At 44.0% G+C, this 18,446-nt stretch overlaps 1 protein-coding gene across 1 annotated transcript in view; it reads right to left on the reverse strand.

Moving 5' to 3' along the window:
- Window positions 1–15,300, reverse strand: part of VSIG10 (V-set and immunoglobulin domain containing 10) — a 47,300-nt gene extending 32,000 nt beyond the window's left edge. Inside the window, exons 1-2 of the mRNA XM_089677257.1 lie at window positions 15,001–15,300; window positions 1,994–2,275 (exon numbers count right to left, since the gene is read on the reverse strand). Of these exons, the coding sequence (XP_089533383.1) occupies window positions 1,994–2,275; window positions 15,001–15,064 (346 nt within the window). The 5' untranslated portion in view covers window positions 15,065–15,300. The remainder of the gene's footprint in view (window positions 1–1,993; window positions 2,276–15,000) is intronic.
- Between the last annotated feature and the right edge of the window lie 3,146 nt (window positions 15,301–18,446).

The raw sequence follows: 18,446 nt of genomic DNA on the forward strand, positions 1-18,446 counted from the left end.
TGAACTATTTTTAATTCTTAGGCTGCCAGCAGCTAGCATTAGTAAATAAATAGGAAAGTATATTATATTCACTTATTTTAAACTTTATTCTAATTTTTTCCAGCTACTTCCTGGTTTCCATGCCTAGGCAAATTATATCGTACATCCCAGGAGTCTTCAGGAGGATAGGAAGGGCTTTCTCAGCTAAGCACGCCCTCCTGCCTGTATGCCTGAGCTAAGGGCAGATGGATTCCAGAAAGTAAATACTACATGTATAATCTGCCCTTACTCAAGATGGCCGTGGCCAGAAATGCTGGGGGTGTTTTTCAAAGTGATTTCTTATGAAAATAAAGCATGGAGAAATGAATCGGTGGGTGAGTGTGCTTTAAGTATTAAAAATGAATGAAGTAGTGTTTTTGGTTTGTGGTGCTCAGATGCAGTGTAGTTCTACTTCAAGGGCACAAGATCAAAGATCCAAGCATTATTCATTGTAGTTTATGACTGCATGTGAATGCAGCACAGTGGCTAAATGGTTAGCAATTCTGCCTGGCAGTACTAGGGTTGTTGGCTCAAATCCCAACCACAGCACCACCTGCCTGGACTTTGCATATTCTCCCTGTGCCTGCATGGGTTTCCTCTAGCGATTCCAGTTTCCTCCCACACTACAAAAACATGCTGGTAGGTTGACTGGATCCTGTCTAAATTGGCCCTAGTATGTGTATGTATGAATGTGAGTTAGGGACCTTGGATTGTACACCCCTTGAGGGTTAGGGACTGATGTGAATGTACAATATATATGTAAAGCACTGCATAAATCAACAGCACTATATAAGTACCTGAAATAAATAACGATACATTAAAGTGTCAGTCCACTCTGATCAGGGGGTTTGACTTATTGGGTTTCCCAAGGGTTAGGAGTAAGATTAACATTTAGGATTGATCTAATCCTGTTATTTTCATGTATCCAAAATCGGGGGGCCATGGGGCAGGACCACCAAATGTGAAAAAGTGTGTCATTCACTCTACAGCCCAGAAAGCACATCAAGGGTGCTTTGGGGACGAATTTAGATATCGGGAGTCATATACCAACGTAAAACTAGTTTGTAAGAGTTTTCCTGGGCTAAGATGTTTTGGGAACATTTTGAGTTGACCCACCAAATTATATTCTAGCCCGCTTGGTCAAGAGTTTCGCCCAGGTCTGTTTCCCACTTGTCTACATAGGGAAGTGTACCAGGACCCGTAGAGTCTGTGAGTGATGTGTATAGAGCACAAACCAAACCTCTGGAGTTGTCCTTCTGACAGCGATTTTCAGGCATGTGGGGCATTTGGTGAAGCTGGATTGACTTGGAAATGTAATTTTTTTTTGACCCCCTAAAAAAACGATCTGCGGCTTATCTCTTTTCTGAGGTGTTTTACAGGTGGTGAGGAGGTGATATAATTTAATTCTGTAAAGATCGCACCACTGTGCTGCAACACTCAGGTGATTCGGGCAGCGCAGCAACCACTCACAACACACACTGTTGCAGCACAGTGGTGCGACCTTTACAGAATTAAATTCCAGAAGTTTGTTTTTTATTGGGAGAGTGCATGTGATCAGCACAGTGCCAATCAGCGCTGTCCAGACAGAGGATCATGGGTCATGCAGCCTCATAGGACAATCAGGGGAGAAAACACCTCCTACAAGCTTTAACCAGTGCTCTGCTGGACACTGATAGAAGTCACAAGACTGATCTAACTGCTGATGAGAAAAGGTATTTAGCAGTTTATATTTACTAAAGTAATTGCATTTCCATGTTCTGCTTACTGTGAGAGACCAGATACTAGTGAATGCAGGGTCCTGGGTTTAACACTTTAAAGAGGACAGTCAGGGAGTAGTAAAAATGCTGCTCAACTGCTTGTTTTTATCACCCCCTGACTTCAGGTTTAAACAAGCCATTTAGTGATAAAAACAGCTGCTGAATGTGTTTACAAAAACTGATGATTTATTATCACTTTAATTATGTACAATACTCACTTGTGACAATTAGCTGTATATGTGGCTTAGATTCTGCAGTTTGTGAACAGCCTCTGCATCCATAGTTCCCTCCATCTTCCAGGCGCAGATTAGTTATTACAAGAGAAGAACTTACATTGTCCCTCAGGAACCTGAAATCTGATGAACTATTTTTGTCACAGTTTAGTAATTCTTGTGTGGAATTCTCCAAAAACCAGGCCACCGTTGTTACGTTGTCTTCCACAGTACTGCAGGGTAAACGTATTTGTCCACCAATCTCTCCAACGACTGGAGCTAGGGAAGCTGCAAGACAGTAAAGTAGTAAGTATAGAAAGGTACAATGATTACAGTAATATATATGATATACAAAAGCAAGATGTTCAGTAATTTGAATGGATGGCATTACACCTTTTTTTTGGGGGGGAGGGTATCTCCCCTGGATCAGCTCCCAGTTAAAATGTTACTAAACCCACAAGAGTAAAGTCAGTCTGTAAATGCAGTAAAGCATGCTTGTTATACTCACTGTGGAACCTAAGGGGTTAAACCTCTGTATTGTGTAAAAAGAATGTTTGTTCTTGTGTTCTCTGATTCTCCCCATCTTCTACGGTCCCCAATCCATCTGCTGATAGTACAGAGCTCTAGGAGTTATTCTGCACATGCTCAGTTTAATGTGTATGGCTAGAGAGTGTATTTTATTCTTTGGGAGGGTGCATGTGATCAGCACTGTCCAGAGGGTCAGGGGTTATGCAGCCTCATAGGACAGTCAGGGCAGAATGGAAACTTCTCCTACAAGCTTTAACCAGTGCTCTTCTGGACACTGATAGTCGTCACAAGACTGCTATTTATTGCTGATGAGAAAAGGTATTTAGAAGTTTATATATTTACTAAAATAATTGTATTCCCATTTTGTGTGTACTGTGGAATACCAAATATAGTGAATGCAGGGTCCTGGGTTTAGTAACACTTTAAAGTGGAACTTTACCCATAACAAATAAAATAATGTTCTGCAGCAAGGAACATGCATTCCACATTAATAATTATGCTACCAAAATTAGTGTGTGCTGTAAATTGCCTCCAACATTGTTCTGTTTCTTCTTGCTGGAGGCTGCCATTTTGCTGAAGCCTAGAGACCCAGAGCAGCAGTAAATCTTCCAGATGTCAGCAGATCGGCCTCTAAAAATTCGGCACAGTGCCTGAAAATACAGAGCAACTGAGCATGTGCAGAGCAGAGTAAGGCAGTGTATTACTGTATTTTAAACAGTATAGGCACTTATTTTTAATGATTTACATAGCTATACCTGCAAAACAGGCAAACATGAAGTGATCTAGCAGAGCTTAATTTTCTGACTAAAGTTCCACTTTGAATAAAATGATCCATTTAGTAACATTTTAATCCTCTACTGGTTTAGAGAACTAGTTTGTTTTTTTACCTCCATTACTATCTTCATTAATTGTAAAGGCATAGTCCAAAAATGTATTAAAGGATTTATTTATTACAGGTATTTATATAGTGCTGTCAATTTATGCAGCGCTTTACATATATATATATATATATATACATATATATATATATTGTACATTCCCATCAGTCCTTAACCCTCAAGGGGTGTACAAGCTAAAGTCCTTAACTCACATTCATACACATACTACAGCCAATTGAGACAGGATCCAATTAACCTACCATCATGTCTTTGGAGTGTGAGAGGAAACCGGAGTACTTGGAGCAAACCCACACAGGCACTGCATGCAAACTCCAGGCAGGTGGTGCTGTGGTTGATTTGAACCAACAACCCTAGTACTGCCAGGCAGAAGTGCTAACCATTTAGCCACTGTGCTGCCCAAAGGATAGGTCCTCCTTTAGAAACATGTTACACTCATATTCAGGGTGTAACATGTAACATGTTAGGAACGGACCAGCCCCCACGCCCCCCCATCCCCGTTCTGACAGCTAGCAGGAGATTGTCACCCTCTCGCTAGCTGTAACAATTTTAAAAAATTGGCCATCCACATGGCCGCGTCGTTCATTCACAATATTCTGTGAATGAATGAACTACAAGTCCCTATAGCCTTAGCGGCAGTCGGCTTGTAGTTCTCAATGCAGGAGTGCTGTGGTAGGTCATTGAATCTGTCAGTATATCTGCTTGCCTGCACATCCCATATGGGCAATTAGATATAATGACAGTTCTGCAGGAGACCTACATGGCACCAGTGATCTGCTGATCGCAGGTGCAATGCCTTACAGGCTCCTGCAACAAAAAATACCAAAAGATTTACCCGCAAAAAATGTGCATTTATAATTTTTTTTAAACGGTGAACTTATCCTTTAAATGCACCCACATTAATAAAATAAGACGTGTGCATTTATTAAATGTTTGCTTTGAAGCCTGAAAAGCATTGCAACTGCAATCAATATATCATAGGTGCAATGCGCAGGCTTCTGCATTGTTTACATCCCAACCCCAAGCCCATATGAAGGACCTACCATTATGGGGCTGGAAGAAGTAATCAATGGACTACATCACCACTGCACTTTTGCTTCATTGAGAACTGTGAGTCCCTCTGCACTGATGGCAGATGGGAGTTGTAGTCTTTCCATTCCAGATCCCTGGGAATGGATGAATGACATTGACAATACCGGAGAAGCTACACACAGCTGTGTTTATTTCATACATCCACAGGACGCTGCAGGGAGATAAAGCACCTCACAATTCAGGGGGTGGTTTGAGGGTGGGGGGCTGAGGAATGTGACCATGTTTCATGTTATACCCTAAAAAGGTTCACAAAGGTGGACTAAGCCTTTAATATAGTGGTGCACCGAAATGAAAATTCTGGTGCAGAAACCGAAAATTCAAAATGCACTTGGCCAAAAGCTGAAACCGAAATGCGCAGTTTTTAAAAATGAATATATATTTTTTGAAAAACAATATATACTCCAATTTCCAATTTTTTTGTAAAATATGAAAGAGGATGTTATGGTGAGTAAATAGATACACAACATGTCACGCATTAAAATTGCGCACGATCTTGGAATGGCGTGAAACTGCAGTTCTTAAAAATCTCCATGAGTGATGCTTTAAAAATTTCTACACGTTAGCAGTGTAAAGTTACAGAGGAGGTCTAGTGCGAGAATTATTGCTCTTGCTCTGATGTTTGTGGCGATACCTCCAGTGTGTGGTTTGACAACCATTTACATGTGGGCAAGGCCTACGTATGCATTCACCACTACATGCGAGCAAAGGGGGACGGCGGCACTTTAAACAATTTTTTTGTACTGTCCCTTTAAAAAAATGTTTAATCACTTTTATTCTTATCACAAGAAATGCATGCATCCCTTGTGATAGAAATAATCAGTGACAGGTCCATATGAGGTCAATAAGACCCCACATCTCTCCTCTGCAATGTAAAGCATTGGATCAAAAAAAACATTGATCTAGTGCTTTAAAAAAAAAATGGCTGGAACCAGAAATGACGTCGCTCTGGTCCTCCAAGGGCATAGAGATAAGTGGAGGCCATCTTACCTTCACTCATCTCTATGCCCAGCGCCGGAATCGTTCTATGGTTTCTCAGGTAAGGCTGAGAACTACCGAGCGGCGGCCGGTGGTGGCAGCAGCGGCGAGGGGCACAGAGTTTTTTCAGCACTTGTATCGGTGCTTTTTTTTCATTTTGGACAATGGCTGAAAGGGGTGTTTTTGGCCACCAAAATTACATCTGTACTTTAATATATATACAGTATAGAACATTCACAAGGACACATAAACCTCCTAATAGCTGTGGTTGGTGGTCTGAGCCTGCAACTTGCTACCAGAGATTTTGAAAGACATAATGGGGATGATTTTCTAAATCTGGAGAGTACAAAGTCTGGTGCAGCTCTGCACAGAAACCAATCAGCTTCCAGGTTTTATTGTCAAAGCTTAATGGAACAAGCTGAAGTTAGAAGCTGATTGGCTGCCATGCACAGCTGCAGCAGATTTTGCACTCTCCTGTTTTAGTAAATCAACCCCAATGAAACAACTTATGGTAGGCGGGCTAAAAGAAACCGAAAAGCCACTTCATTAGTGATAAACACAGTAGGGTATGTTTAAAACTTTAGGTATATTTTCAGTGGTGTATTTAGATTTTATGCTGCCCTAGGCAACACAAAAATCACCCACCCTCCTTCCCTGGGGAGGGAGCCTGAAACCGACCAACACCATATCTCACTGCACCCCCCTCCTGTGGAGAGAGCCTGATAAAGACCAATGCCAACCAACCCCCATACCACCCTCCCGTGGAGAGAGCCTGACAACGACCAACGCCAATCAACCCCCACACCCCCCTGGTGGAGAGAGCCTTCCACTGCCCCCCTATACCTGCCACGCCCCTCCACCGGCAAGAGAGACACACTCACCTTCACAGCTCCGGACGTCACCGGGAATGAGAGTCGGGCTCTGCATACACACTCAAGCAGCCCGCAGCCTCTCACAGATCCCACCTGGTCCCTATGTCTTGTGTGTCCCTTATTCTGCAGCCCCCCCTGAAAACCGCCACCCTAGAAAAACGCCCCTGTATATGCTTGTCTAGCTTCTATCACAGATCCAAAAAATGAAGGGTCTATTCCTCATTTTAGGGGGCAGAGCCATGCAAATCATTCCTTTACACCCCTGTGGTCAAACGTCTATCCAGAGCCATGGGTTTATAGTACAGACACAGCCCAATATAGAGCCATTTAAGTGGAGGGTTTAGAACACCTGTCAGGGTTTTATTACTTTCTGTGACCCTGTTAGGTTGGCCATAGATGGGTCAGTTATTTTGCGTTCAACCAGCGGATTGAACTAATAAACTGATCAGATTCCCCCATCCACAGTTTTGATTTTTGGAGGAGTTTGACAGGCAGTGAAGAGGTCATATGTCTCCTCCTCACCGCCTCCTTGAACCCTCAAAATGCTGACTTACTAAACCGCAAACCGCGTGCCTTGCACATGGTTGGAGAGTGGCCTACTGTATTTAGGTGCGTGGCCTGAAGGGAGCGGTAAAACAGCGGCCTGACCACCTGCCTTTGCCACCCCCTTTTTCAACTGTGTGAACTAGGGGGTCTCTGATAGTCAACTCTTTGCATGTGCATTCTTAGGTCTTTACATCTATGGTGGCAATTAGTTGTGGGTCTCAGCCTTTACTCCTAGTCTTAGTGCATTTTCAACATGAATGTGACTCCAGAGTGGACAGGAACAGAGCTGGGGACTATGCCACAGACACTGTACTGCACTGACACCCCAGAAAACTGCAGACTCTACATGGTGTTATTAACTATTATTATGCAGGATTTCTATAGTGCCAACAGTTTTACAACCTGAGGGCAGACAGTACAGTTACAATACAATTCAATACAAGAGGAATCAGAGGGCTCTGCTCATTAGAGCTTACAATCTAAAATGGAGTGTCAGTGGATACAAAAGGTGAGAACTGTGGGGGATGAGCTGAGAAAGTAGAAATACAGTTGTAAAGTGGAGGTGAGATAGGCATCTCTGAAGAGAAGGGGTTTCAGGGATGGCCTAGAAGATAGCTGGACATATTAGGGTAGGGAGTTTCATAGAATAGGAGAGGCTCAGGAAAAGTCCCGGAGGCAAGCACAGGAGCTAATGAGGGAACTGGAGAACAGGATGTCTTGGGAGGAATGAAGAGAACGATTTGGTTGATATTTTGAGACTAGGTTAGTGTAGTTGGGGGCAGAGTTGTGGATGGCTTTGTAAGTTATTGTTAGTATTTTGAATTTCATTCATTGGGTGAGCAGAAGCCAGTGGATGGATTGGAAGAGAGGGGTGGTAGACACTGAGCAGTTGGAGAGGTGGATGAGCCTGGCAGCAGTATTCATGATGGACTGAAGGGGGGATAGCCTATGTAAAGGTAAGCCAATGAGGAGGGAGTTGCAGTAGTTGAGTGGTCATGGTCGTGGTGTCATTGTTACTGAAATGTCCTTTTTTTGGTGAATGACACATTCTAAGTGTGCGTTGCCACTGTAAAGCCAGCCATAGACAATCGCTCAATTATACCATCAACTCAGTCAGTGTTAATGGGGGAATGCCTCCTGTGGAACCATTAAGTTCTCCTGGCAGGGATGGATTTCCCCTCCAGGAGAACACAATGACTCCACGGGAAGGATTCCTTGAGCGATTTTCTTTTCTGCAACCCATGGCATATAATAGCCGCTAGCAATAATTGCATGTAAAATCCAACAGGCTGGTTGTACCCTAGTTGATCGATCGATCAACTTGGGTACATTCGGCCTGCCCATACATGGTTCAAATCATGGCTCGTCCCTGTAGCAAACTGGCTCATCAGAGTTGGACGCGGAGTTCCCCTTTTCTATTGGAGGTATTCCTCGGTCCTTCATTCCCTACCCCCTCCTTTCCTGAGAGGCACAGTGACAGATGGTGTGGGTCAAAGGCAGGTTAAGGCATCCTTAGTCCGGTGCCGAGCAGTCTGCGGAAGTGTAGCCTTCCTCACCTAAGTCATGATAAGGCCAGCATTACTCAGAGAATTGGGAAGCACTGACCCAAAAACTTGTGTAGGCTTCCACATTATAAAACAGATAAGGCAGTTTCTCCCAGGAATTGAAAGAGATTGTAACCTCATAAAACCTAACAGTTAAAGATGACAGAATGAAATGAACATTCCTCAAGTCAGGTTTTTCCCCTATGTTTCATGTCATGGATTATGACAGATGTTGGTTCTAATTCAGAGTTCGCCCGACTGACCCCTCCCAAAACAGCATAGTGTCCAGTATTCAGAGTCACCCCCCCTTGCAGGGGGATTTTAAAAAGACAGGCTGGCAAGCCTAAGGTAAGCAAAACACATCTCCAAAACGTAACATCGTAACATAGGAGATCAAAGACCCTTTGCAACGTGGATCTGCTTACAAACCAAGGCGTACTGGCAAGTAACTCAACCCTGTACCTTCCTTCCTATTATCTCTTTGCTGTATATTTATATATATATATATATATATATCTTAGTGACATCTCTTTGTAAATATTTTATTGCACCTATTTGACTCTTTTAGTAATAAATCTTTCTTTCTGAAAGTGTTAAACTGTTTTTAAGCGCTTACTTGCAATTCACAAATTCCTGCCTTTGAAGAGACGCTATTGTTTGTTATAATCTCTGTATAACAGGCCTGCGGACCATGTTATATAGATCAATATTTCAATCATTATAGTGTATATTTGATAACGGGAGTTTCCCAGTCTCCGACAAAAGTGGTGGTGGCAGTACAGGGTTAGTTGCATAATTAACCCGACCCAGTAACAAGTACATTCAGGCTGCAGGCACCGATTGTAGCCCATTAGCTGGACAATCGCTGTGCAGGGTGCAGCTGGGTGTGGCCTTGTTACGCGTGTCACACTGCGGTTTTAGATCGGCCGGTCCTTTGGTCACGAGTTTGGTGAGAAGGTCTGGGGTCTGACGCAGACGTATTACTGTTGGTCTCGGTCGTGCAATTGTCGCATGTTGGTGGTGGCGATCGTGTGATCGTGACAGTCCCTGCTTAGCTGGCCAAGATTTGACCCGTCTATGGCCGGCTTTAGACTCCAAGGCTCCAGGCTCCAGGAATGAAGGATGGACTCTTTCCTGCTTTGCTCGTTATTTCCATTGCTCCACACTGTCAGAGGAGCCCAGTTCATACCAAAGACAACAACAAAACTGAAACTTGCAGAAAAAACAACTCTTCCAGTATATTGTACAGGAACAGCCCATGACACAGAATAACAAGTCATATTGACACAACAAAGGCAGGAAGATAAGAATGTAACATCTTATCTATGTAATAAAAGATCTGCTACATGCATGTTCCAGCACTATATGTTACTTGTATCATACGAAGAAAATAATGATTAATAGATGATTTATTAATCATTATGTCCAAACCTAAGGGGCTCCATTCTATTTACTTCAACCCCATAAGGCCTGAACGTAAAACAGATCTTAACGCCTGAACGCATTTTTGCAACTGTGGTATGTATTAGTAACACTGTACATATCACATCAATTTAATGCACCTTGTTTTAAATGTGGCAAATGTTAAAATATTATCCAGTTGGCTTTTTTTTTCTTTTGGGTTTTACATGAATTAAAGCTGATCATTGTAAGCATTCCTGCAAGTGGTAAATGGTTTGTCCCAACACTCTGTTACATTTGCAAGAGAGATTTTTTTCTTTTGAAAAACAACAGACTTACTGGCCAGATCACCAGATGAAAATAAAGGAAAGAAAGCTTAACTGCTTCCCCGTAGCCCTGTAGCACAAATACTGCTACAGGGCGGCAGGGCTGCGCAAAATCAGGTATATATATGGCTACAGCTGTCAATCACAGATTCCCGGCTGGAGATTCCCCGCCAGCACCCAGTGATCACCGACGATCGCTGACGGGGGAGAGGTCTGTATGTAAACAATACAGATCTCTCCCATCAGCTCCAGCATGCTGCTTTATATTGCTCTGCATAGCAGAGCAATACAAAATAACATGCCTCCCTAGTAAAGCACACACAGCACACAGTAAAACAGCACACAGTTAACCCATTGATCACCCCAGATGGTAACCCCTTCCTGCCCAGTGTCATTAGTACAGTGTCATAGCTTTTTATTAGCACTGATCACTGTATTAGCATCAATGGGGATGTCAGTGACAGTTAGTTCCCCCCGAGTGTCAAAATGTCTGCCACAGTCTTGCTATAAGTCGCTGATTGCCGCCATAGCTATTATAAAAAAACAAATCCAGTATATATACCACCATTTGAAGACGCTATAACTTTCATGTAAACCAATTAACTTACACGTATTGGGATTTTTTTCAGCAAAGAAATGTAGCAGAATACATTTTGGCCTACATTTATGACGAAATTTGATTTTTCAAATTTTTTTACTGGATATGTTTTATAGCAAAAAGTCAAAAATATTGTTGCTTTTCAAAATTGTCGGTATTATAGAGCAAAAAATACCCAATACCACCGAAAAACAACTCTATTTGTGGGAGAAAAAGGACATAAACTTAATTTGGGTGCAGCATCACATGACCATGCAATTGTCAGTTAAAGTAACGCAGCGCTGTATTGCAAAAAATGGCCAGGTCAGCAAGGGGGTCAAATCCTCTGGAGGGCAAATGGTTAAAAAAAAGAAAAATGATGCAGTCACCACATCTAAGGATTGGTAAGCTGCAAGATAATAAATGTTTGCTTTTGGGTTTAAAGTAGTTGTAAAGGCTCAAGGTTTTTCACCTTCATGCATTTTATATATGAATTTAAAAAACCTTCTGTGTGCAGCAACCCCCACCCCCCTAACACTTACCTGAGCCCCACTGTAATCCAGCAATGTTTAAGAGAGCCTTGGGCCTCTCCCTACTCATTGACTGAGACAGCAGTGAGAGCCACTGGCTCCCGCTGCTGTCCATCACAGCCAGTGAGCCAATGAGGAGGGAAAGGGGGAGAGGCCAAGCCGTGGCTCTGTGTGTGAATGGACACACAGAGCAGTGGATCGGGAAAGAGCCTGCTTGGGTGACCCCATAGCAAGCTGCGTGCTTTTGGAGGCACTTGGCAGGAGGAGGGACCAGGAGTGTTTGTGGGGGACTAGAGAAGAGGAGGATCAGGCTGCTCTGTGCAAAACCACTGCACAGAGCAGGTAAGACATTTGTTATATATATATATATATATATATATATATATATATATTGAAATTTCCTTTAATACTGCTTTAATCACTTCCAACCGTCTCACTTAGAAGTACTGTGGCAAAGCGGTCTCTCTGCTCGGACCACGTGATACATGACTCAGTTCATCCAGGTAGGGGGCAAGCAAGCACGGTGCCCCGGCTGTCATTTAATTAATTACACAACAAGCTGATCAGCGGGTCCCGGCCATCAATTAATGATTGATGGCTGGGACCCACAGATCGGCAAAGCAGATGACAGGACAGAGCTCTGTGATTGTAAACAACACAAAGCTCTATCCTGACAGCAAGGACATGCCCTTCTGACCCAGTGTCATTAGTCAGTTCCCACAAAGTGTCATTAGTGTCAGATTGCCCACCGTACTATCACAGTCCCACTATAAGTCGCTGATCGCCGCCATTACTAGTATAAAAACATTAGTAAATAAAAATTCCAGTATTTATACCATATTTTGTAGAAGCATAACTTCCTGCAAACCTATCAATATTTACCAAAAATATGTAGAATACATTTTGGCCTACATTTATGAAGAAATTTGATTTTTTTTTACATTCTTTTTTTAATTGGACATGTTTTATTGCAGAAAGCAAAAAAAAATGTTCTTTCAAACATTTTCGGTCTTTTTTCGTTTATATAATAAAAAATAAAAAAACTCAGTGGTGATCAAATACCACCAAAAGAAAGCTCTCATTTGTGTGAAAAAAAATGATAGAAATTTAATTTGGGTACAGTGTTGCATGACTGAAATTGTCAGTTAAAGTAGCGCAGTGCAGCATTGCAAAAAAGTGGTCTGGTCATGAAAGGGGTAAAACCTTCTGGAGGGCAAGTGATTAAAGGGTAAGTTCACCTTTCATAACATGTTACATGTTACACCCATATTTAGTGTGTAACATGTTATGAATACACCGAATCTTCTCTCCCCCCCGTTAGCTGGCAAATTAAAAAAAAAAGGGCAAAGCCTTGCATGGCTGCGGCCTCTGTGAATGAGAAACTACAGGTCCTTAGCGGCTGCCAGCTTGTAGCTCTCAATGAACTACCAGGGTACTATGGAGTGTCAGGGTAGTTCATTGATTCTTCCTGTCAGTATATCTGTTTGACCATACCGGAGATATACTGACAGATCTGCAGGAGACCTGCAGTGTCCCAGCGATCTGCGATCTGCTCATCGCTGGTGCAATGAACAAAAAAATAATAAAGGCACATTTTTTTACCTGCAAAAAAAGTGCATTCATTATTTTTTAGCAAAACGTGAACTTATCCTTTAGGTTCACATATATGCGGTGCGGTGTTTCAAATGTGATTCGCGCAGGAGCCGCACTGAATTCCTGTACAAATCACATGCGATTTGTGTACGGTGCGATCAGAGCCATACATTATGTATGGCTCTAATCGCACTGCACCCGCACCAAAAAGGTGCAGGACCCTTTTTTTTGGTCCGCACTAGAATCGGATCGCATGGGTATTCACACCTATACGATCCGATTCTGCACATCACACTGCGTTTTGCAGACTGCTTTCGAGATGTTGTTAACATACACACCCGCAGTGGTTAGCATGAACGGGGTGCGATTCTGATGCGGTGCAGAATTCGCACAGAGAACGCTGCAAATTCCGCACCGCATCAGTGTGAACCTTAAAAATGAGCTCTAGCTAACACTTTTAAGGTCTCATTCGGTGTGGAAAACCCACGTTCTTTGAATGTTTCTCACACCGCATTGAAAACTCACTACTTGTGCGATCTGCTGCTGGTGTCAATATATTCCTGACGACACCCCAAGCACAGATTGCAAACGCAGTGTGTCTGTCTACACCGGATCGCATGGTACCACAGCAGCATTATGCAGGGGCGTCCCTAGGGTTGGTGTCACCCGGTGCGGTAATACTTGGTGACACCCCCTCCGATGATCCCCGCAGAATGGATTGGATCTGCTGATTGAGCATAATAGATCGGACTCCGATCCATTATCCTCAGTCCGCAGATCCAATCCATCTTGCGGGGATTGTCGGCTTGCTTTACAACTTACCTTTTCACGGCCCAGGTCCGGTGTCACCCCGTATAGGTTGCATGCCGACAATCCCCACAGGATGGATCGGATCTGCGGATTGAGCATAATGGATCAGAATCTGATTCATTATGCTCCCCAATCCACAGATCCGATTCATCCTGTGGGGATCGTCGGCTTGCTTCACAACTTACCTTTTCATGGACCAGGTCCGGTGTCACCCCGTATAGGTTCCCTCCTAGATTGTAAGCTCGTAAGAGTAGGGCCCTCTTACCCCTCGTACGCTGTCTGTCTTTGTTGTACTGTGCCATGTATTGTCCCCCCCTATTGTACAGCGCTGAGCAAACCCTTTGGCGCTATATAAACTCGTAGTAATAATAATAATAATATAGGTTGCATGCTGACGATCCCCACAGGATGGATCGGATCCGCGGATTGAGCATAATGGATCAGAATCTGATTCATTATGCTCCCCAATCCGCAGATCCGATCCATCCTGCGGGGATCGTCGGCTTGCTTTACAACTTACCTTTTCATGGACCGGGTCCGGTGTCACCCCGTATAGGTTGCATGCCGACGATACCCGCAGGATGAATTGGATCTGCGGATTGAGCATAATGGATCGGAATCTGATCCATTATGCTCCCCAATCCGCAGATCCGATCCATCCTGTGGGGATCGTCGGCTTGCTTTACAACTTACCTTTTCATGGACCGGGTCCGGTGTCACCCCGCATAGGTTGCATGCCGACGATACCCGCAGGATGGATCGGATCTGCGGATTGAGCATAATGGATCGGAATCTGATCCATTATGCTCCCCAATCCGCAGATCCGATCCATTCTGCAGGGATCGTCGGCTTGCTTCACAACTTACCTTTCCGTGGAGCGAGTCCGGTGTCACCCCGTGCGGTAGGTGTCACCCGGTGCACCGTGCACCCCCCACACCTGCCTAGGGACGCCTCTGGCATTATGGAGTAATTGTGCAGATTTACTAACAACTGTGCCATAACAAGAAGACTCCTGATCCGTTTTGCTCCATCATAGTTGTGCTGCTGGGCCCCATGGTGTGTAGTTACAGCCCTGGCCGGAGTTCAGGCAGACTTTTATCGTCCTGTACAGGTCTGCAGTATCCTGTCACTTGGGACTCCGATGATCGGGGGTGACAGGTGACCGGTGTGGGGAAGGGGACAGATGGTATCCCAGCCCCCACACTTCCGGACATGGGGGGGAGGAGGGGGGTGATATCGGGAGCTGTCAGTGTCAGGTTGATCGCCGCTCCCAGGATCCCATTTCCAGCAGATCAGGTAAAGGGGAAGTGGGGACTTCCTTACCTTCACAGGCACTCCACACCATTGCAGAGGCGAGGAGCAGCAGTGCCCGGGGCCCCATCCACATCGCCCTGTGTTCTCCAGCAAAGTCAACAAAGACAGATCGGCGAGTTCACCGGAGAGGACGTCCCATGCAGGCGGCGATCGGCTCCGATCTGGGACATAGGATGGGGGTAGAGCGGCTCCCGGTCCCTCCTGACAAGTCACACGCCGCTGTCTATGTGACAATCCGAGTCCCAGTCCTTCCGGCTTTCTGAGCTGAATGACACCGAGCCAGGCCCCTCCCAGTGTGCCCAGGTAAGGGAAGTGCCCTCCTCTCCTAGGCTCAGGGTGACTACCTGTCTACACAGCACACTCTTCCAGGAAGCGGGGCCGGCTCCATCACTCATTGCCTGACATGGATCAAACCACCTCTACCTTCTGATCACTGCTGGGAGGATCTTCAGAGGAAGACAAAAGTGGAGATCATTCATTTGTCTGGGGTTCCCAGGAGTAACTAGTACACAAGATCAGAAAATCATACAAAAAATACCGCTTTCCAAGCGATCGTACGACAATCTGATCGCTAGTACCACGTTTCGTCTGAAATTATTCAAAGGGACAAGCATGAAAATATTTCTCATAGGATACCAGATCATAGCATTTTCCTTTAATCTTCCTAGCTGTAATCCTGAGGGTGGCTCGGGGTTCATTTTCAGTATCAAAGGCGGTAAGCCCGAGCTACACTTGGAATTACATTGTAGTGTAACTTACCTTGTCCTGTGATCCCCCGATGTCTTCCGGCCGTTGCCGGTATCCGTCTTCCGGGTTCCTTTCCCTGCGAGTGCCGCGACGAACTGGCGATAGATTAAAAAAAGTAAAGAACATGACATACACACAATACATTGTAATCTGTTAGGATTACATTACTGTATCAAACCATTTCACATACATTTTGTCCCGAGTGCTTTGTCCTGTGCCCTGCCTGCACTGTTTACCGATCTTTCTGCCTGAAAACTTGAGAACGTCCATGGCATCCAAAAAGCGTCCCTTTAGGTCAAAAGCGGTTGTACACCAGCTAGGGAACAGCGATAGTAAATTAGAACCACTTGCAGAATTGAGAGATAGTGATTAGTGGAGAAATTCGTCATCAGATGCTGAAAGTTCCATGCAAAACAATGTACTGCTTTGACATACAAAAATATTGAAATAATCAGACCTCCAGAGAGGTAAATCAGTACAGTTTTCATCTGAAAATACAATACAAATACATTACAATACATGACATCACACTATTAATTCTCAGACCCCATGGATCAAATTTGAATCTCAGTCTATACGCCCATTCTATTTACCAGGTATTCTGTGGTCCAAAATCTCCCCTCGATCGCTTACTTTCTACAACTCCATAGTGACCCATTCACTGACGCTTTGGTCCAAATACAAACTTAAATTGAATCTAGTCTCTCTTATTCCCCCAGGGATTTCATTTTTTGGTGATCGTACTTTAGTCGCAGCTTTTTCCTCCCCTCAAACATTTCGTTGGTGGTACGATTGTTCCCTTATCAGATTATCTGATTTCCAAAGAGGAGGATCGTACATTACCTTTGATATGCTACACAAGTTTTTTGATGTTCCTCTTCGTGAGTACCATCGTTACCGACAGATTAGACACTTTTTTAATTCACATTTTGGCCTTATACCATCCTCTCCGAATTCCTTTTTTGGACGTATCAGCCGTGACTCTCCCAGAGGCAGTTGTCTTATTTCTGAACTTTATCATCAATCTTTGACCTTTCTTTCTCATACACCCCCTTTATACAGACAAAAATGGGAGGAGGATAATGGTATCACCTTTTCAAATGAGGATTGGGATTCTATGGTGGATAACATATGTAAGTGCTCTAGATCTCTTTCTGTTCATGAGACGGCACTTAAGGTTTTAACCAGATGGTATTATACCCCATCAAGACTACATGTTCTGTTCCAACAAACATCCCCCTTCTGTTTCCGGGGCTGTGGCCATGCAGGAACTTTGGTTCATATATTTTGAGACTGTCCGACCATATCTCTGATTTGGTGCAAGATATCTGAGGTGGCTACCTCACTGGTGGGTACCCAGGTACGATTGTCTATGCAGACCTGTTTATTGGGGGCTCATATCCCGGGGGTCTCTGATGCCATTATGAGATTGATACATACTATATGTATTGCCACTTTATGGTCTATTGCAGTGGTGGGCAACCTTTTTTTTCAACTGAGCCAAATCTCGCCAAAACCACGATTGAAATTTATTTTGAGAGCCACATTTTTAAAACTGAAAATACATCCCCCATATAGTAATTCATCCCCCATAGTAATTCATCCCCCATATAGTAATTCATCCCCCATAGTAATTCATCCCCCATATAGTAATTCATCCCCCATAGTAATTCATCCCCTATATAGTAATTCATCCCCCATAGTAATTCATCCCCCATATAGTAATTCATCCCCCATAGTAATTCATCCCCCATATAGTAATTCATCCCCCATAGTAATTCATCCCCCATAGTAATTCATCCCCCATATAGTAATTCATCCCCCATAGTAATTCATCCCCCATATAGTAATTCATCCCCCATAGTAATTCATCCCCCATATAGTAATTCATCCCCCATAGTAATTCATCCCCCATATAGTAATTCATCCCCCATAGTAATTCATCCCCCATATAGTAATTCATCCCCCATAGTAATTCATCCCCCATATAGTAATTCACCCCCCATATAGTAATTCATCCCCCATATAGTAATTCATACCCCATAGTAATTCATCCCCCATATAGTAATTCATCCCCCATAGTAATTAATCCCCCATATAGTAATTCATCCCCCATAGTAATTCATCCCCCATATAGTAATTCATCCCCCATAGTAATTCATCCCCCATAGTAATTCATCCCCCATATAGTAATTCATCCCCCATAGTAATTCATCCCCCATATAGTAATTCATCCCCCATAGTAATTCATCCCCCATATAGTAATTCATCCCCCATAGTAATTCATCCCCCATATAGTAATTCATCCCCCATAGTAATTAATCCCCCATATAGTAATTCATCCCCCATAGTAATTCATCCCCCCTATAGTAATTCATCCCCCCTATAGTAATTCATTCCCCATATTGTGTCAATTCACTTACCTTTGCTCCGCGCGTTCCTCTCGCCGTGTTCCCGCGCCGTTCCGGTCTTCAGGGTGGACTGTGAGAGGAGAGGAGTTCGTCACGCTGCCCCGCCTACATCCTGACAGCCAATGTTTGCCACGCTCCGCGGGCCGGATTAAAAGGTCTGCCGGGCCGTATGCGGGCCGTAGTTTGCCCATTGCTGGGCTAGCTGCAGAGTCCTGACTTTTGGGACGGCCGCCCGAGAGGAGGGAGGGGAGCGGGCGCCCGGCACACAGAAGAGCCGCATTAAAGTGTGTAAAGAGC

Source organism: Staurois parvus, unplaced genomic scaffold, assembly GCF_062004578.1.
Source record: "Staurois parvus isolate SC_StPar_1 unplaced genomic scaffold, SC_StPar_1.0 ptg000014l, whole genome shotgun sequence".
Lineage (NCBI taxonomy): Eukaryota > Metazoa > Chordata > Amphibia > Anura > Ranidae > Staurois > Staurois parvus.